The 27,311-nt window shown below is 39.4% G+C and overlaps 1 protein-coding gene across 1 annotated transcript in view; it reads right to left on the bottom strand.

Annotated features, from left to right (window-relative positions):
- Nucleotides 1-807: 807 nt before the first annotated feature.
- Nucleotides 808-27,311, bottom strand: part of LOC124544897 (snRNA-activating protein complex subunit 3-like) — a 62,999-nt gene continuing 36,495 nt past the window's right edge. Inside the window, exons 4-6 of the mRNA XM_047123628.1 lie at nucleotides 25,793-26,040; nucleotides 12,857-12,964; nucleotides 808-1,447 (exon numbers count right to left, since the gene is read on the bottom strand). Coding sequence (XP_046979584.1) covers nucleotides 1,300-1,447; nucleotides 12,857-12,964; nucleotides 25,793-26,040 — 504 coding nt within the window. The 3' untranslated portion in view covers nucleotides 808-1,299. The remainder of the gene's footprint in view (nucleotides 1,448-12,856; nucleotides 12,965-25,792; nucleotides 26,041-27,311) is intronic.

The following is a 27,311-nucleotide window of genomic DNA, read 5'->3' as shown; positions in this document are numbered from 1 at the left end:
TATTACGAATATATGAGTTACAGTAACATTCAACCAGAAATACAGTTCACTGGCAATAAATTCTTACTAAGCAGGAAGCAAGCTAATGATTATATAATTTTAGGTTGTGACATACATTCTAAAATCTGAACATCTCTAGTTGAGTGCTATGTAAATACGTTATTCAGTGATGTGTGTTCTGTAGCAGTCAAACAAGTTTCAGTGTCATGGCATTTTTCAAGAATGACCATTTCTTTTAGACAGTCTTAGTGTGATCATGAAGGATTTTAGTACTTTGTTTCCCAACTTCTTAAGTTCAGAAAAAATACTGTTCTAGTTCTTCACTTCATTAATTTATCCCTCAGGTCTCCAATCCCTCTCAGTTTCCTCTCAACATGCAAGCAGAAAGAAGCAAGTAGAGATGATGCCAAACTAAAAGCATTTATAAAATGAGAACTCAACGAAATAATGCAAGACTGAATGTGAGCTATTAGAGTATCTTTAGTAATTTACACAGACATTAATAATTTTGGTGCAAAATGTTACATATTTACAGCACGAAGTGAGGAAAAAAGAACAATATTTGACAAAGATGTTAGGAAACACAATAATATTCCCATTGAAAAATGCCTGTCTGGATATTTGTTTATTTTTGCCATGAGAGGCTAGACCTGCTGAATAACTGGCTTGTTGAAAGAGAACAGAATCAGTGAAGATTTTGATGACATACATGAGAATGACAGAGAGAGAGGAAAAAGACAATATGGTTGAAGAAACTTCAAACTGTCAAGGTAATAATCCACACACAAAACATTTCACAACTAGATAATTCTAACACTTCACAGACAATTTCAGTTTATTTTATGAGCAGAATATGGTTTTACATTATTTACAAGAAAATGAAAAATACTCCAACAGTAAGTTCATTGTACAGTGTTTTTTCCGTAACTTTTCTGTAAAGTACATTATACTAAAATGAAGGAAAAAGCAACAGTTCCAAAGGTACACTCCATATTTGAAAGTGTAGTCACATTAAGTTTACAATCAGCCAATAACACTTATCTGCAGATGACTGATATCATATAGCAGCAGGCACAACCCAATCTTATGATTGCTTAGTTGCAAGCTTCACAGCCACATCTGACAAACAATGTATACATATGATGGATTCTTCTTATATCTGAAATCTGAACTGTTTCAGTTACTAGTTTTTCCAACACTAACTCATATTTTATAACTTACACAAAAGAACATTCCAAATTCTGTGAAAATTACAAGGAACAATACAGTGACACCAATTACCATATTCATGCAGCACTGTCAAGCCAGAATGGATGCTCTATCAACATAAACATATGCCTTGAAGTCTCCAACTTTATTGCCACTTAGGTAAAGAAAAGACTCAAAACAAGTAATACAGAGGTAGGTTGTATCATACACCAGACGATCGCATTCCCGGACAAGCCATCTGAAAAGAATGAATGTAATCAGATCACAGAGTTTCATGAACTACACATGAAAAAAGAGGAAACTTAATAAAATGAAAAACAAACTGCAGCAAACAAAGTCTGGCCCCACAGATGACATCATCATAAAATGCAAACTTTCGCAGCTCAAACTGTTCATTATTATTAGATTTTTCTAACTTAACATGCCATGCTAAGACTTCTGTAACAAAAGCTTACACCTCAAGGTAGAGTGAGGAGTCGGGGTTGATGCTGCACGTAACCCATGTCATGACAATATGACATTGGGAAGGGCATGGGAGAATTCTAGTGCGGGGAAGGGTGGAGGAGAAATCAGCTACACAGTTACACAGTGTCAGAATGGAAGTCCACGTAGTAACAAAAAATACCCAGGAAGACGCAGAGAATGACAGCCTGGAAAAGCAGTGACGTGATACATGCAGTGGACAAAAACATGGGAACACCAAAACACAATACTTCCCATGTCTTATACAGTGTAGGAAATCCATTGGCATTCAAAACAGTATCCAGTCATCTAGGAATATATAAACACAAGGTCTTGTATTGTTTTGAAAGGAATCGTATACCATAATTCCTGCAAAATAGAGGCAAGGTCAAGTAACAATGATGAAGGTGGCCAGCTATCACGCACACTTCTCTCCAAAGCAGAGCACAAAGGCTCAATATTGTTGAGATCTGGTGACTGGTGGCCAGGGGAGATGTGACATGTCATCCTTGTGCTCACTAAACCAGCCCAGGATGATGCGAGCTTTGTGAACAGGAACTTGTGATCTTACAACACTGCAACACCACTTGTGTACAAACATTGTACAATGGGATGGACCTGATCAGCCAAAGTGGTCGAATAATTGTTGGCAGTAATTCGACCCTGTAAAGCACATCTACATACATACTCCGCAATCCACGTATGATAAATGGTGGAGGATACCTTCTACTGCTATTAGTTAATTCCCTTCCTGTTCCATTCATTCACACATAGAACAAAGGAAAAATGACTGCCTATATTCCCTCGTATGAGCCCTAATTTCTATATTTTGTCTTTGCGGGCCTTATGGAAAATGTATGTTGGCGGCAGTAGAATCTTTCTGCAGTCAGCTTCAAATGCCTGTTTTCTCAATAATATTCCTCAAAAAGAATGTCGCCTTTCCTTCAGGGCCTCCCATTTAAGTTCTTAAAACACCTCCATAACACTTACATGTTGATCAAATCTGCTGGTAACAAATCTAGCAGCCTGCCTCTGAGTTGCTTCGATGTCTTCCTTTAATCTACATGGTGGGCATCTCAAACACTTGAGTAGTACTTAAGACTGGGTTGTATTAGTGTTCTACACATCGTCTTCTTTAGAGGTGGCCCACACTTTGCCAAAATTCTCCCCATAAAATAAAGTCAACCACTCACCTTCCCTACTAAAGTCCTTACATGCTTGTTCCATTTCATATCGCTTTGCAGCGTAACACCAAGACACTTAATCGAGGCGACAGAGTGTGTCAAGCAGCACATATGGTATTCAAACATTGCACAATTGCTTTCCCTATTCATCTGCATGAACTTCTATTTTTCTACATTTAGAACTAGTTGCCATTCATCACACAAACTAGAAAATGTGTGTAAGATATCTTGTAACCACCAGTCACTTAACTTCGATATCTTTCCATAAATCACAGCATCATCAACAAAAATCAGCAGACTGCTGCTTACCCTGTCCATAAGATAATTTATATATATAAAGACTAGCAGCGGTCCTATCACGCTTCTCTGAGGCACTCCTGATGATACCCTTGTCTCTGAGGAACACTCACTGTCAAAGACAATGTAATGGGTTCTATTACTTAACAATTCTTTGAGGCACTCACATATCTGGGAATCTACTCCATAAGCTTGTACTTGCTTGTTTCCCTTCATCTATGGTCCACAGGATATCATGTGAGGAAAGGGCAAGTTGAGTTTTGCAGAAGCGATGCTTTCAAAATCCACGCAGGTATGTGGACAAAAGCTTTTCTGAAAATCTATTCGAGAACCACATGGCCCATGGAATATCACAATATGGCCCAAATCATCGCCATACCTGTGCCATGTTTCTATCTTGGCAGCAAGCAATCTGCATTGTAGGCTTTGGATGGAGTACGCCAGATGTGAACTCAGCCAGAAATTGGAAACAGTATGAAACAGGACTTCCAACCAAGCAACTTTCTTCCACTGCTCCACAGTCCAGGTTTCATGGCTTTTCCCATTACAGGCATTCGCATCACTGATGTGTGGGTTTGCAATTCCCAGCTTACAGAGCTCCCTTCTTGTTGTTTTGGTGCCCACACGCTTCGTGAGTGCGACATTCAGTCCTGCAGTGACTTCTGCAGCTGTCATCCTCTTATTTTTTATTACAGTCCTCATTAATGTTGTGCCTTAGAGGGTGATATTTTTCTGGTTTCCCTGTATCCGGCATAAATCTTTGATACGGTGCCTTCTGAAACACCCAACACTTTGGTTACCTTAGTTACGGAAGCATCCAACATACAAGCATGAACAACTTACCCACGTTCAAATTCACTTAGCTTTTACATAGTGCGCTCATAACCACACCAAACAGTTCCGAGAACAACTGACAGTTACAACTGAGGCCATTTGTGCCATTCATGGTTGAATACAATAGTGTCAACTGCAGGCTTGGCTAGCATCTGCATTTATGTTCAAGCATCCATTTCTTGTGGTGTTTCCATATTTTTGCCCAACTCTTGTACTTGCTGCTCAATATCACTAGACAAATCATGAAGAGCTACATGTGAACTTTATATTTCATACCCAACACCTTAACTCATTTCAGAACATATGCAGGAAAGTATGGAAACAATTTTTTCATAGTTTAAGTGTTCACTATTGTTTCATTCATTGAGTCCTCAGAGGATTCATTGTAATGTTCACCATCAAGCTAATAAGTCTTTTTAAGGTATACGTGCTGGCATCTTCAACCGGCCTTTCTTCGTACTTACAGGATTTGAAGAGTAATTTTCTAATGGTGTAAGCCACAATACTTAATATAAAAAAGAAACACGCTTTTGAAGACTGGAAAATTTAAAAATAAACCTGAATTAAACACATTTCATAAAAACATTTCAAACCAATAAACAAGTGTTGCCAGTAGCAGAGTTTGCAGCATGTAAGTTTTGTAATCACACAGCTGCCTGCCTGATTTTCATTAGTAGCAATCAAATGGAAGTGTTAATTAACAAATACTAAATTCTAATTTGCACTTTTTCGTCTGTGTTTACCGCCACGTTAATGAGTGATGTTTTGCAATGGCGAAAAGAAGTCGTTTATTAGATTCGGAGATTGAGCAGCTGCTTTTAGAAAGTGACAATAATTTCAGTGACAGTTCTGAAAGTTTTCAAGATACAGATGTAGAGGCTAGCGAAAGTGACTTCAATTTTATACAGACATGTGAAATGCCTTATTGTTAAATGAAACTAGTTACACATATCAATCACCATAAATAGAAACTACTCCATTTTTATTTGATGTTTTGTACTTTTGTACCAAATTTTAATTTACTGTGAAAGCTTAATATGATCAATAATTAAAAATAAAATGATGTAATTTTAATACTGAAATATCCTTCTACATTTATTACGTAACATCTCCATTGGATGATAAATATAGAATTAAGAAAATCCTTGTTGCTTTTTTTGGGTCATCAGTCTCCTGAAGGTTTGATGTAGCCCACAGCAAATTTCTCTCCTGGACAAAACTCTTCTTCTCAGAGTAGCACTTGCACCCTACATCCCCAATTATTTGCTGGATGTGCTCCAATCTCTGTCTTTCCCCTCATGTTTTTACCCTCTACAGCTCCTCCTAGTACCATGGAGGTTAATCCCTGATGTCTCAATACAAGTCCCATCATCCCGTCCCACCTTTTTGTCAGTGTTTTCATATGTTCCTTTCTTTGCCAATTCTGCGGAGAGCCTTCTCATTACCTTATCAGTTCACCTAAACTGCAACTGTAGCACCATATTTCAAACACTTCGATTCTCTTTTGTTCTCACTTTCCCACAGTCCATAATTCACTACCAGAAAATGCTGTGCTCCAAACATACAACGGTTGTACCAAATGTAAGATTCCTATATCTTTTACAAACAGAAAACATTGTTTATGTTTATTAATTTATACATTGTTGAAAAACTTCCACTTTTGTCTATTTTTCAACATGGTCTCAATTTTTCTCAACACACTTTTGAAGACAGTGTATTCCTAAGTCGAAGAAATCTCCTGCCAACTCTATGAGGAAGCATGTGACCCCACTGATGAGGTTGTTTGTTTGTTTTGCGGGTGTAATGAAACACTTGCCTTTCATCACCTGTGACGAGAGTCCAACAGCTTTCCTTGTTACCTGCCCCCCCCCCCCCCCCCCCCCCCACACACACACACACACTGTTGAGGAAACTTGCAAGCACAGTCAAAGCGTTGCTACTTGTGTCCGTCAGTCAGTATTCAGGGGACCCAGCGAGCACACCTGTTGTGATAACCCAACGTTTGTGTTAAAGTTCTTTCAATTGTGCTGTGGGAAGCTTCAGGAATGCGTTCAACAAGTTCACGGGCAGTGACCCTGCGATCTTTGAGCAGCTCACTGTTGATCCGGACAATCACATCCGAAACCAGCGGTCTTCCACTCCATTCTTCATTGTGAACTTCCGTGCGACCCTCAGCAAAAGTATTTGCTGATGTGCTGAACAGACATGAACTCTTCACCATAAACCTCAGTCAGTTGTCGATGAATCTCCAGGGGCAGTAGCTTCCTTGCGTGCAGAAACCGCATTACTGCTCGAACGTTGCACTTTGCGGGAGCGGCGATCAACACTTCCACATCTGACGGCTCCAAGTAAACACTGCACAATGTAGCAAATTGCGGATGGGCAGACTTGAGAGTGGGGGAAGCACTGCGCATGGCACTGTTGTCGGATTTAGCCTAGCACCTTCCCTCGAGGCTGTAGCTCATTGGGAACCTTACTTTGGTACAACCCTTGTACTTTCTCAGAAATTTCTTCCTCAAATTAAGGCCTTTGTTTGATAATAATAGACTTCTCTTAGCCAGAAATGCCCTTTGTGCGTTTGTCATTTTGCTTTCTATGTCCTCATTGCTTCTGCTGTCATAACTTATTTTGCTTCCAAGGTAGCAGACCTCTTTAACGCCATTTACTTTGTGATCCCCAATTCTCATTTTAAGATTCTCTCTGTTCTCATTTCTACTATTTCTCATTACTTTTATCTTTCTTCAGTTTTACTCTCAATCCATATTATATACCCATTACATTGTTCATTCCTTCAACAGATCTTTTAATTCTTCTTCACTTTCACTGAGGTCAGCAATGCCGCCAACGAATCATATCATTGATGTGCTTTCAACCTGAATATGAAACCCACTCTTGAACCATTCTTTTATTTCAGTCACATCTTTTTCGATAGATTGAACAGTTGGGACAAAACACTGCATCCCAGTCTTACACCCTTTTTAATTCGAGCACCGAGAATCGAACTAGAACTCTGGGACTGTAAGAGTTACATTCTATGCATTCAACTGCTAGTAAAAAGAAGTTTAGTTTTACTGCTTTAGAGAACTTATGTCTGGAAATTGACCTTCAGATTCAGTTAGATATGAAGAAAACTGAAGAAGTGCTGTGTCAGACCGACCCAACAGATATACAGTATCCACCTAAAATATTACTATTCTGATTTAGTAGATTGGTCACAGTATGGGTTGACAAAGATTTCTTTACAGCAGTACATCAGTAATATACAGCCCAGGTAAGCAACACGATGTATCATCGATGCTCCTGAAAAATGCTGTGTTCCACAACTAAGAAAGTTATGTTGTATGTGCCACACATGTTATATGTGCCACCCATTACACACCAACACTGACACACCACAGTTGCACGCCTACTATTTAAACACTTTCTGTTCAAACCCCGATGGTTGAATGGACATCTGTTGTTTACAGTTGTTAGCTCATGCTGCCGCAGTAATTACTGCACCGACATCTCCTATATGCCGGAAATAAAAATCAGTCTCTGAACTTTTTGGATGAATGATGTTAACTCCAATGCTTTTTATGACTGTTTCAGACTCTGGCATGTCATTGTGAATGTTTTGGCAACTTATCACTACAATTTTAATCATTTTGTCTATGGAGGCCATTTATTTGAGTTTTACACTAATACTTTGGAGTCTCTTACAGCAATCATTATCTGGGTAAGATGGAGAGTCACCAAAGCTGAAACACCCTTGTGCACATGCCACACACAGTCAGCCACCTGCCTTCTGATGTGTAGTGCACCCCTGACCCATTTGAAAGGACCCTTAATTCTCATGGCCCAGAAAGTAAGTCTAGCATGTCACAGAACCTTCAAAGGTTCTGGTTTAAGACTTCTACTCAGTTGAGATCCAAAGGGACCCATCAGCCTCTTCAAGATGTTGAAAGATGCCTCCAAGTGTACACACAGAGTGTTCAAGGTTGTCTTTCCCATCACTTGCTACCAATTCCCTATGGAGTGCCAATAATCATCATATGTTTCAAGTGCCTAGAAGTAGCAGACCTCTATCCTTCTGCACTTGCTTCCTCATCGCAGAACACATCAGGCTTTCCAGCAGGTGAAGTCTGCATCACTCGCTGATTTCCATTTTCAATGGTTGGTTAGGGGGTTGGGTGTAATACCTCGAGTTCTCCCCAGTTCCTGTCTACCATGTTCAGGCCGCCTAGATCTACCACTGACACACCACTCATAGTCAGGTGAATGAGTTGTGATAGACCTTTTAATTCTAGGAGAGGTGACAGTTTCTAAGGGAGAGGACAGTACCTGAGGTACCTTCAGTAACTCTAATACCTGGTCCTCAGTAGTTTGTTGAACACATGCGTTTGATGCAACTTTAAATTACTTAACAATGCTCACACAGATTTCCAACTGCTTATGATTGGAGATTAATATCAAACAGTAGAAAGTCTGAATACTCCTTAACTATGTCACTTGCTGACTTACACTCTCCACCTAATCAGCATTCATAGAAAACAAGAGAATTTGGTGGTTTATGTCACACGACAGTCTAACAAACCTGAGCAAATTACACTTCCGAAAAGGAAATCTTTCTGTCACCTCTGCAGCTGGTGCTTCAGAGTAAGTACCAAATATGCCACACTGAAATGGGTACACGGACCAAAAGTTTTATCCACACCCTAATTAGGAGGGCATTGTGTTTCACTGGCCTGGAAAAACATATATTGCCACAGATAGGCGGCAACAAATGTGCAGTTCACATATCAAAAAGGAATTCTGTGGAACAGGGCATCTTATAGTGGTACCAGCCAGCTTATGCAAGAAGACAAGCCCATGACTCTGCCAGCACTGTTCCACAATCACCAGCACTAGCCATGCTGGTGCCTGAAGCCACTGAGTTACAAACCCATCACCCCAACCCACAGTGTCTCAGCTGTCATAGTCCAAGGAGTAAAATAGTTATATCCTGCCAGCATAACAACCGTGTCACACAACTAGTACTATGAGTGTAAAAACCACAAAGTGCATTGCTTTTTCAAATACACAGTCAATTCAAATCAACTTAAAGACAGCAAGAAATTTCTTTGTTTATAGATAGTAATTTATAAATAATTTTAATTCACTGAACATCTGGGATCAATATAAAAATCTGTGCCAAAGAATCAGTCAAAGTTTTGGTACTTCCCAAGATGCTGCTGCTGTTTTATTTCCAAGAAATGCAGTTTGGAGAGGTGCTCACTGCTAGTAAATTTACTACTATAATGGCTCACTATTTGTTTTACTGTATGGATAAGACAGAATCAGTAATAGTGCTAAAATACATATATTAATATACATTTCTTTCACAATTTCAAGGCATCAGGAGAAAATGAATGCAGTGGGTGGAACATAAGTCACAGGCTTTTCGTAACTTCATCTTCCAAATGACCTGCATGCCAATGATGTAATGTATTCAGAAATGAAATAAACTTTTGTCTGGATGACTGGTAATAATTTCTACTGATCTAGTTAATAGATCAGCCTATTTGTTGGCACTGCATGACAGAGTAAATGGTTTTGATAACTACTGAGCAAAAAATTGTGTGTGTTCCAATTTTGACAGCAAATGCTGGAGATTTCATATTGTAACTGGAAACATACATAGTGCTACCAATCGGACTCTGAAATGAAGAAACAGTTTTCTTAGGAGAAGTCCACCCAGCAAAAACGAGAATTGTGGGGAGAGAATAGTATGCACATTATTTGCAACAAGTAGCTACATCACTACCACTGTTGTGGATGAAGGTAAGTTCGATATTCAGCAATTTCCTCCCCCCACTCTTTTCTTGCACAAAGCAAAACATCTGGAAACAAGTCTCCGAGTGATCCTGCTCTAGCATGACAATGTGCAAGTTGACTGTGCACAGTAGTATTTTACTACCTTCTTTCCCTTTCTCTTTAAAACATATCATCTGATGACAGCTTGGTAGTAAGTCAAAATCTGGGTGGTTGATGGTAGTCAACTGTTTTCCTCTGTAGCAAGGCCAAATTAATCCACTCAATCGGGATGGATCAAAAATAAAACATGGAACTGAATTGTGGGACAGTCATGTACTTTTGATATTCACATACCATAGTTCAAATCTTTTATCTTGGCGGCTCGCGCATGCCCGCCCAGACGCGGGAGATTGCTGCGTTGCCAGTTGCACACGACACACGCGCCAATAGAAGCAGCGCCATAGTATAGCATAGTTCGCAAGCTTACATGTAGGGGGGGAGAGCGCAGTTCATGAAGTAAGGCCACCATGGCCGCATTAACCCTTTCGCTGCTACAAAGACGTGCTCCCTGCATTCCGCGCTGTGCGCGATTTTGTCACTGCACTGCTCGCCTGTGCAGACACGTGTTCCGACTGGACTGCTTTGACACTCTTATCAATTGATTCCACAAAAACTATTTGGCCCAAAAATTAGATTTTTACACATCTTCTTGACTGATACCTCCCCCCCATAAATGACTTAATTTTGTTTCGATGTTCAACGTAGTTATTATGCAGCATTAAATATAGTAAACCATTGCACGAAATTTTGAAGAGTTTGCAGAGGTGAAAGTCCATAGAGTACACTTTCCGTATGATCGATTTTAGTTGCCACAATATTGATAATGAGATGTGGACAAGATACCTAAATTTCATATGAAATTTACTATATAACAATAGCTCATTTAAGTACCACATAGGTGTCGTATGTAATATTGAGAAATATTCCGTCTTTCTCCACTGTAACAAAAGTTTTATTTACACTGAGCACGTTTGGCTTTATTTTAAAGCACTTCAATCAATCAAAAGGAAGTAGACAAAATACATTAAACAAAACTGTGGAATTACAAAAACATTAGGACTTGAATATACCGTCTATCAGTGAAGTGCTCTGAGCTATGTCAAATATAATTTTTGTGTGTGGCACACACAAACATCATTTATTTGCTAAAACACTGATCTGCCAACACAAACGTTGAATATTGTGTTACCGCAGCACAAAACTACGAAAGGTGACTTGGCAATGGAGGAGACAAAATACTGTCCACTGAAGATGCTTCAAAAGAGAGAAACGCGTCTGGTTTAAATAAGTCCCTTATTACAGTTGCAGAAGAGGAATATATTTCAGTACCATTGGTAAAACTGCGACTGTGGAACAAAAACGAGAAAGAGAACATGAGTACCATTGTGTATGTGCCATACCTTTCCTTGATTGAAGTGCTTTAAAATAAAGCCAAACGCGTCCGGTGTAAATAATACTTTTATTACAGTCGTGAAAGACAGAATATTTCTCAATATTACATACAACACCTATGTCTTAATTAAATGAGATATTGTTATACAGTAAATTTTATATGAAATTTAGGTATCTTGCCCACATTTCACTCTCAACATTGTGGCAACTAAAATCGACCATACGGAAAGTATACGCTATGGACTTCTACCTCTGCAAACGCTTCAAAATTTCGTGCAATGGTTTACTACATTTAATGCTGCATAATAACTGCATTGAATATCGAAACAAAATTAAGTCATTTATGGGGGGAAGGTATCAGTCAAGAAGACGTGTAAAAATCAAATTTTTGGGCCAAATAGTTTTTGTTAAATCGAATGATAAGTGTGTCAAAGCAGTGGGAACACCATGTGTCTGCACAGGCGAGCAGTACAGTGATGACAAAATCGCGCACAGCGCGGAATGCAGGGAGCGCGCGTCTGCAGCAGCGAAAGGGTTAATGAAGAGACAAAGCACTAGAAATTTCAAAAAATTGCATTCAAACGAATATAATTCGTGAAGTAAGGCACTTCGATATTGTTTTTAAATAATGAAAATATTAAGCATCGCATAAGGTTTGAACTCATAACCTTTCGCGTAGCAGCCCAACACCTTAACCGTTACGCTAACGCACCTTGTCAGACCATGTAATGCCATGAGGAGTATGACACGTCACGCATAATACTGACAAACAATGTTGGTATGACTATGAATTACTCACGCTTCGTCGAAGTACAATAGGAAATAAACAATTACCGCTGTTCTTTATTGCGAAAAAGCGGTTCGTGAGAGTGATACAAACACCTTTCCTTGCTATATCGCCTGAATTAGGAGTCTTATTGCTTGTTGCTTGTTTCCTTTAATTAATTAATTAATAGAATATGAAGCAACTGGTATAAAGAATGCTTTTTCCAAACTTTCTATAAAAGAATGTCTGCTATCAAGACATTGCTTTTGTTCTATTACTTTATTTATGACTGAACGTTTCTAAAACTGAAGACACTCGTCCATGCTCTGCACTGCAGTCGAGATGTGGCAACGTCGTTCTCTGTTCATTGGCTGACCGTGTTTTGTGACGTCAGATGCGCAGAACGAACCTAAACTCTGCCGCTCACATAAATGACGTGCACTTTAATACACGGCAAAATTTAATAGAGCTAAACAAACATTCCACAACTTTAGGTTGCATGCCTAATCAATCAATCAAGCAATGAATTACTGCAAATAAAATGTTTTTGTTACTGAAGTCACTCATTCCACTAAACAAAAGCCATTGAGACATAAGTAAATGAACCAGGAATGTCTGACATACCCAAACACTGTATCACCTTTGATTACATTTTACATTGTTATTGTATCATTTATTTCCCCATATGTACTACATATGGCTGTTTGAATACACAATTTAGAAAAATGAAGGGCAAATCAAACATGGGAAGTTTTTCCCTAGTGCATATCTCAAATGATTATTTGACAGAGAGCCTTTACATCTACATGTAAGATATTGACACTGAAGGTAGAACAACAAATCTTAGAAATTTTAAGGCACAATAATGTTCACTTACTTTGCAGTAATTTTCTGGCACATCATGCATGTTTTACACTGCCTCCTGAATAAAGATGTATAGAGTGGATACTTTGCTGACTGTAGGCAGTCAGTTTCATGCAGTAGCCTGAAAACAATATGACACATCAGCAGAAGAAAATCTTTGGAAAAAGTAAAATAGAAGTTTATCATGTGAGAAAGGTGGGCGTATGGTCAATACTCATTTTTGTTAAACACAGTGAATTAACACTCATTGATGGAATTATTGAACATGAGTCAAAATAAAGCTGAATTCAATCAGGAAACAGTACAATCTGGGAGACAAGCTGTCACTTTTTGACACCACTGGAGAGAGAATATCATCTGTCCTGAACTTTGAAGTTTCCAATCCCAATTTTTTCTTTTGTCACTTTGGCTAGAAAAAGTACGCGATTTCTTCTTTGTTCAATTTACTACATACAGTTTCATTTGTAACAAATAATCTTTCATTACAATGCGATTCTGTTACCTGGCAGCATCAAGGGTCCATTCGCCTCAGTCAGTCTATAAAATAAGCAATTTTTAATTTTTTTAAGCTAATGAAGAAACTCAAATAAAATTTGGATGAATTACTCCTCAGGCACATTCACATAAAATAACAGGGTAATTTTTATTTTAATTTACTGAAAACATATAACAAAACTACAGTTCTGTTTCAAACACCCACTGTTTTATTATTTTCCAAATTTCAAAAACTGTGCCATTACTCTGCGTGCAATATCCCACAGATTAAGAGAATTGTTTGTTTTTTGATTTCAGATAAGAATTGCAGACTTCAGGACTTCCGTCATGGTCACACCTTATTTTGGACAGGGCAACTTTAACTCCTTGGACAGGGGGCTTCACGATGACTTAATTTCTTACAAAATTCCGAAAATGTTGTCCAAGAATCAATAAATAATGTGCAAAGGTTTACACGGATCACTTCTATTAGTTTAAAAAATCATAAAAACTTACTTTATAGGCTGACTGAGGAGTATGGTTCCTTAAAATTTTTACTTGTTCCTATTGTTCACAATGAAAATTTCCAAGGAAAATATTGGAACAGCTGATCATTTCTCATGGTCATCTCTATAAGGTGCTGGAGATGTGCTACTAAATTCAAGAATCAGTAATGTACATAACTTCTAATTTGTAGAGAGAAACTTACATTGTGATTCAGATTATACTGCCAAGTGCCCATAGGAAATACTAAAACCAGCATCAACACCTATTTGGCTCAAAGAACATACCGGTCATTGCTGTCTGGGATAAAATTAACATTAGCAGATAAAGCACCAAATTCTATTCTCCAATACTAGGTTTTATTACGGTGCAATTATGACTATGCTAGGATGCAGAGTTAGGCATAGAAGTTCAGGCACACCAAAACAACTTTTAACAGAAAAGAAGGACTGAAATTTGACAAGTTGTGAATATCAGTGCTAAATAAAGCAACCAACACAAACACTTCTACACCAGAAGTTCCATAGCACAGGTCACTGTAAATCTGTGATTTTCAGCAATGGTTGGGGGACATCATGATTTATTTTATTTGTTTAGTATGTTGTATGATTACTAATGAATAGTTTAGCAGTTTAGATTAGGTGAGAAAGTACAATGCACATTTATTCAACAGTTTACATTGGAAAACCAACTTCCTATGTCTCCTCTGCCCCTGAAAATGTCTTCTGCAGAAAGTGATGGAACTGAGATGTTTAAATGTGACTAGGCATACTGAAGTGTGAGTGAGCGTGTGAGTGTGTTTACGTATTTGGGATAAATTATTTCCCCATAAATCCTGAAGGCTTTTGAGCCACACTTGCACCTGTGTGGACACCTTTGCATGCAGAATGCCTTTGGTTTCATCTCCTAGCTATAGTTTCTCTGTTGTCTGTGTACGTCAATCCCATTTACCAACTGTCTCCTCTTAAATCAAAGGAGTTATGTAAAATTAGCTGTGGAGGCCCACACACCACATCTGGATAGTGGATGTTTACTTTGAGGAGTGCGCCTACGACTGCTGCCCTCTGCCTGTGGGGTAGCAGGTTGTACTCTGGAGATCAACTAGGCCTGTATCCTGCTGTCTTGGTTGGTGGACGTGGGCACATATACAATCCGTAATTCTGATAGGCCTAACATAGGAATTATGGTGAACACTATTACTCGTGCGCAATAAAGGGACTGCCTCGGTTCATGGAAACCCCTGTGCTTTTGCTAATGAATTTTGTCTGCTGTTAGCTGAAAAGGCTTACACTACTGGCTGCTGGTTTGGCTGGCAGGATTCTGGTAGTAAGGATGCACCCAAGTTAAAGATTTATAATTGTAAAGGGGCTTCCATTTTACCTCATTCTGTCTGAGATTAGCTGGTCTACTAAGATTCGCTTTTACCTATGCTGGTGCATGTATTTTCTACATTCATATATCTTTAAAAAAATTTTGTCAGTTACGATTAAAAGACTGATGTGTATGTCATAATATATTTACACTACTGGCCATTAAAATTGCTACACCACGAAGATGACAAGCTACAGACGCGAAATTTAACCGACAGGAAGAAGATGCTGTGATATGCAAATGATTAGCTTTTCAGAGCATTCACAAAAGACTGGTGCCGGTGGCGTCACCTACAACATGCTGACATGAGGAAAGTTTCCAACCGATTTCTCATACACAAACAGCAGTTGACCGGCGTTGCCTGGTGAAACGTTGTTGTGATGCCTCGTGTAATGAGCAGAAATGCGTACCATCACGTTTCCAGCTTTGATAAAGGTCGGATTGTAGCCTTTCGCGATTGCGGTTTATCGTATCGTGACATTGCTGCTCGCATTTGTCGATATCCAATGACTGTTAGCAGAATATGGAATCGGTGGGTTCAGGGGGGTAATACGGAATGCCGTGCAGGATCCCAATGGCCTCTTATCACTAGCAGTCGCATGGCTGTAACGGATTGTGCAGCCATGTCTCAATCCCTGAGTCAACAGATGGGAACGTTTGCAAGAGAACAACCATCTGCACAAACAGTTCGACGATGTTTGCAGCATTATGCACTATCAGCTCGGAGACCATGGCTGCGGTTATCCTTGACGCTGCTTCACAGACAGGAGCGCCTGCGTTGGTGTACTCAATGACGAACCTCGGTGCATGAATGCAAAACGTAATTTTCTCGGATGAATCCAGGTTCTGTTTACAGCATCATGATCGTCGCATCCGTGTTGGCGACATCGCAGTGAACGCACATTGGAAGCATGTATTCATCATCGCCATATTGGCGTATCACCTGGCGTGATGCTATGGGGTGCCATTGGTTACACGTCTCGGTCACCTCTTGTTCGCAATGACGGCACTTTGAACAGTGGACGTTACATTTCATATGTGTTACGACCCGTGGCTCTACCCTTCATTCAATCCCTGCGAAACCTTACATTTCGGCAGGATAATGCACAACCGCATATTGCAGGTCCTGTACGGGCCTTTCTGGATACAGAAAATGTTTGACTGCTTCCCTGGCCAGCACATTCTCCAGATCTCTCAGCAACTGAAAAGTCTGGTCAATGGTGGCCGAGCAACTGGCTCGTCACAATACGCCACTCACTACTCTTGATGCAACTGTGGTATCGTGTTGAAGCTGCATGGGCAGCTGTACCTGCACACTCCATCCAAGCTCTGTTTGACTCAATGCCCAGGCATATGAAGGCCGTTATTACGGCCATAGGTGGTTGTTCTGGGTACTGATTTCTCAGGAGCTATGCACCCAAATTGTGTGAAAATGTAATCACATGTCAGTTCTAGTATAATATATTTGTCAAATGAATACCCGTTTATCATCTGCATTTCTTCTTGGTGTAGCAATTTTAATGGCCAGTAGTGTAGTTACATAAATTCTGCTCTGTTAGGCCCAAGTACTTGGGGGTAAAACTGACTTAGTTGTCTGATGCTATTTTCTTTGTCATCGCTGGAGATCCACATGCTATTTGAAACTTATAAGAAACGTCTGTGTGTATGTTATACAATCTGTAACAAATCCAGCAACCACTCAGTGCATGGGCTAATAGTCCAGTAATGGCATCACAAAAGAAACCCCTCTTGCAGAAAATAGGTAGAATTATTTTTTTTAATCTTGTGTATGTAGTCGAGAGTATGCAGAATCCAAGCTTTCAACCTTCTAAACCCTCAGGACAACTCTGTGTGTGTGTGTGTGTGTGTGTGTGTGTGTGTGTGTGTGTGTGTGTGTCAGTTTCAATGCCTGTAACTCAAAAACAGCTACTCCAAATGAAAAATGTGAAGTTAAAGTAGTAGAGCATGAAATTTCATGCTAAAAAAGCACATAGTTTTTTAGTCTTAGGCACTATTAAGCGTTCATACATTGAAAGCCACGGTAATTCCATTTTGTTGTTTTTCTGTAAGTCAAAGTTATTCAGTGTAATGAAATTTCCAATAGGAAGACATAACTCTATCCCACCTTCACGTGTAGACGTATCTGTAGATCTCCCTCGATTTACATGTCATAACCAGCAGAGACTGCTGTTCCTTTATTATTATTTCCACTGTTAGCTGCGCCCAGTCTTCCTGTGTTGTGCAAGGTATGTGTTCCGAAACTCCTTGTGCTTTGCAAAATTCTCATTTCCTCATTTGAGTTTAGTTTTGTGGCCAGTGCATTTAAAATGTGTGCTCCAGATCATATGGAGGTGTGCTTATGTGCTATGGCAATTTACCTTATCACAATACAGCCAGGATAGAAAAATCGCAGCACATCGTAAGTTATTAACCGGTCTGACTGAAGTTGAAGTGCAAAATGCTTGTCAGGAGAAGTACAATAAACCAAAACTGATTAGGTCATCTTTAACAAAAGGCCCTGCACCAGCAATGTTGAATGTTTGATCATACAAGAAGATATCTGATGTTAAGAAACACAGCTTTTATTCTGGTGAGGAAACTGATGTTATTTGGGAGAAACTAAGCAGATTTCCCCAATCAAAGCAAAATATTGTTCTAAAGTGATGAAACTTTAATTATGAGGTACTGTTATTCGGGTAGCTGAAAGGTGAGGTGAAGACTGGGCTCGTGAAGTATTGGAAAATATTCGTGATGAGGACATATCTGCTAAAGGTGCTCATTGTTTTATAAGTAGGATTTTTACCGGCCGTCAGGGATGGAGGAAAACAAGGAATTCCTCAATCCACACAGACAGCTGAAGCAATGGAAATTACTTCTTCATACACCAAACAATCAGAAGAGTGTCAGCTTACATTGCAAGAGTTCAAGGTGAAAATCACAAATGACTGGGAGGCACATGTAAGGCCCATAAAAACCTGACTCTTCTGGAAGTATGGTGAAGAAATAATGACTGCTGACAGACTTAAAAAGAGCACAATAGTGTATTTTGAATGTACAGGCTGTAAAATACTGTCTGATAGTTCCTATAACAGGAAGCTATCTGATCCACAAGAATACCTGAGAATTGTATGTGCTGTTGCAGATACACTTCATGAGGACATCTGTACACAGGTCTATAATACATCAGAATATCCCCACCTGACAATTTCTTATCAGGTGCCCAATCAAAGATCTCTGAAACATTGCTGCATTTCTTTGAGTTGTTGATTTTGAAAAAAACAAACAAAAACCTCTAGATAAATGGAAAAAATGTGAGTTGCAATGCCACATGCAGTGATTTCTGCAGTAAGGCCCTGGTCATTTCTATCTCCATTATTGAATTGGGCTCAGTACATTCATGTACAAAAGATTCAGATCAAGACATTGTCGACTCTTAGTGCAATTGGATTTGCAGCTCCATACATGGAAGCTTCCTATTTGAGACATCTTCGACTGCATGACCTGAGCATCTGAACATAACCAGTGAAGCAGTCATCCAGTTCATCTGTGATAACACTGATTTTACATCTGCGTGACTAACGCTTTGAATACTTCCCATTACGTGGTAAGAATCATGGTAGTCACTCCTTATACAGCTATGGTCTGACTAGAACACTTATCGGGAAAGAAGACATTCACCTTCTGAATTTTTGTCTACAGTTGGTACACCTTAGCTGATCACTTATCAAAAAGCAAATCACGATGGCTTAAACAATATTATTATAAAGGATCTCAATTTTGATGAACCTGAGTGCTTGAAGGAACTGCTCTCTGAATATGAGATTCTGTGGCTTTACGGAAAGTGGAAGAAATTCACTGGCGTGCCGGAGTGGAAGAAACCACAAAAAGTCCGTTTGTTCCAAAAAAATTGTGCCTCCCATTCTTAAATTATCCTCCAACTTTTCATGACAATATATACATTTCTTCTAACAGCATTGAACAAACGCATAAAACATGATCAAAGGTGACTTTGTCACATTCGATAATTCACTTTATCTGATGGCGATGGATATTGTTGGAAGTGAAGGCAGTAATTTAGAACATGCCATTGTACGTTTGGGTGTATTTCCCCTTCTAATACCCTCACTGGTCCGCAGCTCGTGGTCTCGCGGTAGCGTTCTCGCTTCCCGAGCACGGGGTCCCAGGTTCGATTCCCAACAGGGTCAGGGATTTTCACCTGCCTCGAGATGACGGTGTATTTGTGTCATCATCATCATCATCATCATCATCATCCATCCCCATTACAGTCAGACGAAGGCACTTGCAAACCACCTCCCCTTGGACCTTGCCAAGTATGGCGGTGCATGTCTCCCGAATCGTTCCCCTACGCTCTGTCAAGGAGTATGGGACTACTACTACTACTACTACTACTACTACTACTACTACTACTACTACTACATCATCATCATCATCATCATCATCATCATCATCATCATCATAATCATCCATCAATACCCTTATTGGGGTGCATTGGTACAATAATGGCACGAAGTGCCATAGAGACTTACAATCCACAATATTTCCTGGGAACAGTTTCGGTACAGTTTTGAGTGGGCATGCGTGCGTTTGAGCAGAGCAAAGCACATACACTGGTTCACATAGTATTGTCATATTACACCTTTCAGGAGACTAAGTTCAAAGATAATGAAACGATAATAACTGAGGAAATGTTGCTTCCCCATAAAAGACCTTCCGTATTCAAATGCCTTGAATACAAAGATTACATAAATATGATAATAGAGTTCAAAAACGTGATTTGCAACATTGAAGCAAGAGGAAAAACAGCTAAATTATGTGTGTCATGTTATCCCATGGTTATGTCCACAAAACAGTTCGCTGTGGCTGAATGTCCTGGAAACTGTATTTAAATGTTGTGTTCAAATGTGTGTGAAATCTTATGGGACTTAACTGCTAAGGTCATCAGTCCCTAAGCTTACACACTACTTGACCTAAATTATCCTAAGGACAAACACACATGCCCATGCCCGAGGGAGGACTCGGGCCTCTGCCAGTCCACGACTGCAGCGCCTTAGACAGCTCGGCTAATCTCGCCCGGCTGTATTTAAATACCAGGCAGGAAATGCTACTGTACTTTTGCGTTGCTGGTCATTTCCTGTATGCTAAAACTGCTCATCATTATTTACAAGACATGCTCACATTGGAAAACTGAATGGATGCTACTGAATTCAACAATTTACAACTGAAGGCTACTTCACCACTAGGCGACGTGATAAATTTCAGTGGTGGTGGTGACTGGTTTGTGGGATGCTCAACTGTGCAGTCATCAGCGCCCGTACAAAGTCCCAATTTTTCACAGTCACAATTTTGGTGTGGTGTATGGTCTGATATGATACTAGAGCAAACTTCAATGAAGACAATGAAAGTGAAAGGCAGTTTGACACAAGGACACGGGTTTTCAGATCCTGTTCTCACAAAGTGAACTTCAGGGATGGCATCCTTACATGCTGTTTGTCAAAAAGCAGATGGGGGCATGCCCAGTATGGTCTCCATACCAGCAGTGCATGTGGGTCTCCATCCCAGCAATGGATGTGCTGCTAATTCCATCTGTTATGGCTAAGCAGACCAGTCTGCACCTTGCCAAGCTGCTTTGCAGCCACCTTCTGTTTTTCTTTATTCCTCCACGATTTCTGGCACTTTGTTGCAAGTTCTTTGGCAGTTAATCACTAGGATTTTAATTACTCTTACCTACTGAGGAATTTCTGTTGATCTACCGACATGTCTGTATCTATTATAGCTATGCTTATCTGGACTAGATGAAGAAACATCTAAAAAGGCCATTACATGCACACCCCACACACCAAAAGCTACCTGGGCAGCAGCGTCTAATGTGTGGCATACACCTGACCCATTTAGGTGGATCCTCCAGATCTCAACCCTATGGGGTAAGTCCAGGACATTGTAGCCTTGATTTTTAGAACCTTTGAAGTCTCTAGATTAGCCCCTCCACTCGACACAGAACCAGGGGGCTGCGGTCAGCTTTGGTAGCATTGCTGCAGATTGTGAGCTTTATTGAAATTCCATCAGAAAGGCTGATCATCTCAACCTTCTATGCCACTTTCTTGAACAGTCCACATATGACCTCAGATCCCAGATAACAGGCATAATTTGTCCCAATGCGCACCATAATCTGCAGTTGGTTGCATCCTTTTACCTCGATGGCATCTGGAATAGCTTCTTCAACATGGTTAATGAGGTCTCCAGGCAAACAGATTAAGTGCACCTGATGTTCCTTCCCATCTCTTACAACTATTTCCATACAGGGTCCCATTATTTACCATACGTTTGGACTGCCAAGGATTAATAGACCCCTGTCCTTTTGTGTTTGCTTGCTCTTTACACAGAACACAGCATCTTCCCCAACAGGTGAAGTGAGTCTCACTGGCTCAGTTTCAGTTGAAGACAGCACCTCAAAGTCATTGCTAGGGGCTGGGTGTGGAACCCTGAACTAGCCCTGGTTCTTGTCTCCCCCACATAGGGTACCTAACCCTACTACTGACATGCCACTCACAGTCGAGTGTGCGAATAGTGGTGACTGATGCTCTATTACCTGTAGAAGAAACAGTATTCACAGGAGAGGACAGAGGTTGAGATTTTTATATCTCCTCTACATGACTCTTGGGAGCCCTCCCAATACACCTATTTGCAACAGCTTCCAATCATTTGAGATTAGCAATGGTGATTTACAGCTACTTCTAAATGTCAACTAACTAATCGTTTGTACGACAACAGCACTCACAGCTGAGCTGTACTGTGGCATGTGCAACACTTTATAGAATAATAAACCAGTAACTCCCAAATACGCCTGCTGGTTAATTAGAATGCTATTGAGATTTCTATTAAAAAAATAAATAAAACCAACATAAAAGTTATTAATCTCCTGAAATACTTTTAGATGTTAGTGTCACCAACAAACTCAACAATAGCATTAATTTATAATAAATGTAGACACTATACATTCATGCTTAAAAGGGAACACTCAATTTCACATGATACGTTAGTTATAATATATGATACAGCAAGCAAATCAAAAATACTGGTTTACTATGAAATACATTACAAGTAACAACTGAAACTTCCGAAAATTCTCAAAAACTTATATTCGTACATGCTGATATACACTGAAATTAAACAAAGAGGCTGAATTGAACAAAGAGGCCGAATTGATCAAAGATACTACTGCTATTCTTCTTCAAAGACTCCTTCAGTTCTATACGCAGGTTGACATTGATTAACTTACTGCCAATGAAAACAATCTACAATGAAGTTTTCACACCCTGAATAAAGAAATAAAATGAAAGTAATAGACTTAATAGAACCAGAGTCAAAAATATCAAAGATAGTAGTTAAATAATTTAATTGTATAGATAAAAAATGTACTCACCAAGAGCAGCAGCAGCAGAACACACACATTTAGAAGGTTATAATTAGGCAAGCTTTCGGAGACAGAAGGGTTGAAGGGGAAGGAAGAGGGGTGAAGGGAAAGGACTGCAGGCGTGTAGGAAAAGAGGCAGATTTCGGGAAAGTCACACAGAGCCACGGGTCACAGAAAACTTACCAGATGGGATGAGAAGGAAATACTGTGTGTGTGTGTGTGTGTGTGTGTGTGTGTGTGTGTGTGTGTGTGTGTGAGAGAGAGAGAGAGAGAGAGAGAGAGAGAGAGAGAGAGAGAGAGAGAGAGAGAGAGAGAGACTTGTTTATGTGCCTGTCAACAACTCAGCACCTCAACTGTTCAGCGAGTTAGTACCTTTACTACGTCCATTACCTGTCTTCCACCAAGGAATTTACACCACCATAAATAATGTTTCAGAAAATTAGCTTTTCATGTATTTGTAATAGAGCCATACAAGTAAAGCAAAAAGCATTCATTCAAAAATTGAGGATCACTCAGCGTACAGAAGCGACACACGTCGGAAATTAATAGGAGAAACTTTCTATGTCACTGTCAACACCGACACTATACTATACCCAAGCACAAGGAACAGAAACACTGACGACAAAAAGAGCTCGTGTAAAGTAACAAGGCACTGGCACAGAAAAACATTCAGGTTGTGGGTGTTGTGTGATTCCATCACTCTGTCCCAAAGGGACAGGTGCCTATGTGACTGTTGCCTGCCAACCTATACACTTTGAGCATTCTTCTTGCTAACTCTCTACCACAAAGCACAGACTGCAGTCTCCATGTCATACGTACTTTCAAAGTTCATCATCGGTCGTGTATGATTACATGCAACACCATCAAATTCACACAGGAAGAGGCAAACAAGGAAGAGAAAAAAAAAACCCTCATTAACAACTCTGTTCGAGAGGATTTCAGGAACCATTGGCTAATCCAGTCACTGAATGAAGAGAGTACAGAACAAAGAGAAAGGGGGGGAGGGAGGGAGGGAGGGGGGGGAGGGGAAGCGCAGCTATAATTATTTCTCAAGACTTCACTGCTTTGGAAGAATGTGGTAGACGTAGAAGAAAGTTCCAAATACAGACAAACATCTATCCCATAGCAAGCAGATACAAACCTCTGCAATATCTAAATGCTAAACACTGGGATAATCATTGCGTAATAATCCACGAGATGTGTAAACACAAACATCAGCCACCACATAAATGTGATGTAAATGGTATTCATAATGTAAAATAGGTTAGAAAATAAAGTGCTTAAAAATAGGTACAAATTGTCAAGCTACCAATCATTTACATCCTAGTTACATTAATCAGCCATTACCATTAGGTATGAAGGACCACATCATATGTGACTGTCATGTCAGACTGTAATTTGAAAACCAGATTTAGCACTAATATTTATATAAAAAAATGTAACCAACCAAAAGATAACTAAATGAGTGACTAAGTTTGACTTTATGAACTCCTAGTAGTAAATGTATCTAAACCGTAATGATGATAGAGCAACTTCAGCATTTTGAAGTAATAAATTTAAACAGGGTCGGACAAGCACTGAAGATGAAGTGCACCCAGGCCATCTAACCGAGATCACCACAAAGGAGACCATTGACAAAATCCATGATATGGTAATGCAAGACCACTGAACACAAATTCGTGAGATTGCTGAGACTATAGGCATCTCCTGCACGGGGAATCGGTTATGAAGAAACTGTGTGCAAGGTGGGTGTTGTGATAGCTCAATATCTACCAAAAGTGCATCCGGCACAACACTTCAACATGTTGTCTTGTGAAATTTAATCACAATCTGAAAGACTTTTTGCGGTTATTTATGACTCTTGATGAAACTTTGATCCATCACTACACACCATGGTCAAAACAGCTGTCAAAACAATGGACAAAGGCTGGTGAAAGTGCACCAAAGTAGGCCAAAAACCATTTAGTCATTTAGTCACTGGTAAGGTGATGGCCACAGATTTTTGGGATTCCAATGAATAATCTTCTTGGATCAATTGGATAAAGGCAGAACCATAACTGGCTCTGTTTTGCTTCATTGTTGGATTGTTTAAACCTTGCGTTGGCTTAATAAAGACCACACAAAAAAGCGCTCTCATCAGGATAATGCACCATCCAACAGACCTGTGATAACAATGGCGATAGTGTATGAACTGGGCTCTGAATTGGTTCCTCATTCACCCTATTGACCAAACTTAGCCCAAAGTGATTTCTTCCTGTTCCTAACTTGACACTAGGGCTTGAGGTGAAACAATTTTCACCAAATGAAGTGATATTGCAGCTGACGATTATTTTAAAAAGCTGGACAGAACCTATTTTTCCAATGGGGTGAAAAAGCTGGAGGACCACTAGGCCAAGTGTGTATCCCTCAAAGGGAGAAGTAAGGGGAGTTGTTTCTAAAACAAACATTTCTTCTTTCTTTTTTATCAGACTTATGAAACCACTATCATAGATGCTTAAGTCAATTAATAAAATGGGCATTTACGAGCCCGTTAATCCACATGACTCATTTCATATGCACTGATGGTAGTTATACTGTAGCTGAAATTTAGATCTGCAGTAAAAAGATTGAATCACAACTGACTGCTGACATTTCCTATTTGAATTACATCACAGTCGCTGTGCACAATGGCTCTAAGGGCATCCAACCTGATGATAAATACAATTCTCAGCCATTGGAATAAACAATTTCAGAAAGTTTCAAACTTTTATAACCATATTCAATTACAAGTTGAAACTTACATATATTCATCACTAGTATTTTTGTGACATTTTATTTTATTTCTAGAAGCTTTTCATTAATGTTTCCAGTCACAAACTAGACCACTCCTGTCCCCCCCCCCCCCCCCTCCCCCTGCCACTTAGCCCCCTCCCACTTCTTCAGCATTTTCAAAAAAACATCAATAGAGGCCAAACAGACCTCCTGTGTTTATTCTTGCCCAGTTATTCTTCCATCCTGCTTAACTCTATGCAGCTATTTTCCTACTAGATATGCAAAATATTGGTTTATAAATGACTATTAACGTAACTGATTCATTTTTAACTTTTTTGGATTCTACATTGAATTCCATTTACAAGTGCGACAAAGTAACTAAAAATTCATGCCATAAACTATGTGATATAAACATACCTTGCAGTGCGGAAGACTATGAGATGCTCACAGTTGCCCATGTGCACAAAAACATATGGACGACCAAATCTTAGACATAGATCTGTTACTTTTGTCTTTTCCATGCTCTTAGTTTCCAGTGATGCTAGGCTTACTCCTTGTGACTCAGCCCAAGTTCTTATTTCGGAACTGTAATCAATATTACCAGGTGTCCTTTTGTCATTATAGAAGACATCCTCAATAAAAATAAAACTTGAAGGGAGTATATCCTACAGAACATAATGTAAATCTTGCATTAAAATTTTTAAAATAATTACTGAGAATAATAAATAGAATGTACAGTTAATCTAAAGCAGATCTTAAAACAATTTATGGAACCAAAGACTCTGGTATAAGGTACATATAAAATCTTATTGGATATAAAACACTAGCAGCTGTAAATAGCCAATTTATGATATTGAGTTCGTACCTTACCCAAACAGAAACTCTGAAGATGAAATGTGATTACAATTAATGTAAACACCAGCCTCCCCAAAAACTCTTGTTGGACAAGTTAAGTTAGTCGATGAGGTTCTATACTGTGTTCATAGGATCCTGAGAATACATATGAGATAGCACAACAAGTCACATTTTTCAGAGGCTGAAACCTGACAGGAAAAATAAGCGTGGGTGGGTAAGTGTTGTGTGTTGCAAACTACACTTCTCTCAGTTGTTTTTGGTGTAACATTCACTGACAGTCTGCTACACACACACACAATCTTCCAACAACAACCTGGTTGAAGACAGAAGTAAACTGTATGGGCTCTGGCTGCTGTCATCAACTGGGTACCACAAAATGCAAAACCAAAATCAGACTTCTGTATTGAATGGTGCAGACAATGAAGTTTGATCTCTGACTTGCATGAATTTAATTTGCATTCTGACTGGGCAGGGACTTTTGACAAGTCCAGGAAATTGACATATTATTGAAAAGAGTTTAAATGTATACCATTATTCCTACACACAACACCACTTGAAATGCTGTCTTGTCTACTTCGGAATTGGACTAGGATGGGATATGAAATAGACAACCTTTACAAGGAACAATTCTCACATTCACCTGAAGTGATTTAGGTACGCCATAGAAAACAAACCAGGATGGCTGGAAGAAGAATTAAACCTCACTCCTTCTGAATAGAGGTACATTTGTCTTAACTACTACACCATCTCACCTCACATAATGTGTAGTGTCTATATATAATTACACAATTATTTAAGTCTCATTCTGAAATGAGTGTGTAGTGTTTGAATTTGGTCGGGAAAGTAGAAAATATGAAACAGGAAACATTCAGATTCAATTTAGACATAGTACAGATCAATGAAGTTAAATGGGAAGAAGACAAGGATTTCTGGTCAGATGAGTATAGGATAATATCAACAGCAGCAGAAAATGGTATAACTGGAGTAGGATTTGTTATGAATAGCAAGGTAGTGCACAGAGTGAGTTACTGTGAACAGTTCAGCAACAGGGTTGGTTTCATCAAAATCAACAGCAAATGAA

This window comes from Schistocerca americana, chromosome 8 (genome assembly GCF_021461395.2).
Source record: "Schistocerca americana isolate TAMUIC-IGC-003095 chromosome 8, iqSchAmer2.1, whole genome shotgun sequence".
Classification (NCBI taxonomy): domain Eukaryota; kingdom Metazoa; phylum Arthropoda; class Insecta; order Orthoptera; family Acrididae; genus Schistocerca; species Schistocerca americana.
This window is presented reverse-complemented; position numbering and strand designations above follow the sequence as displayed.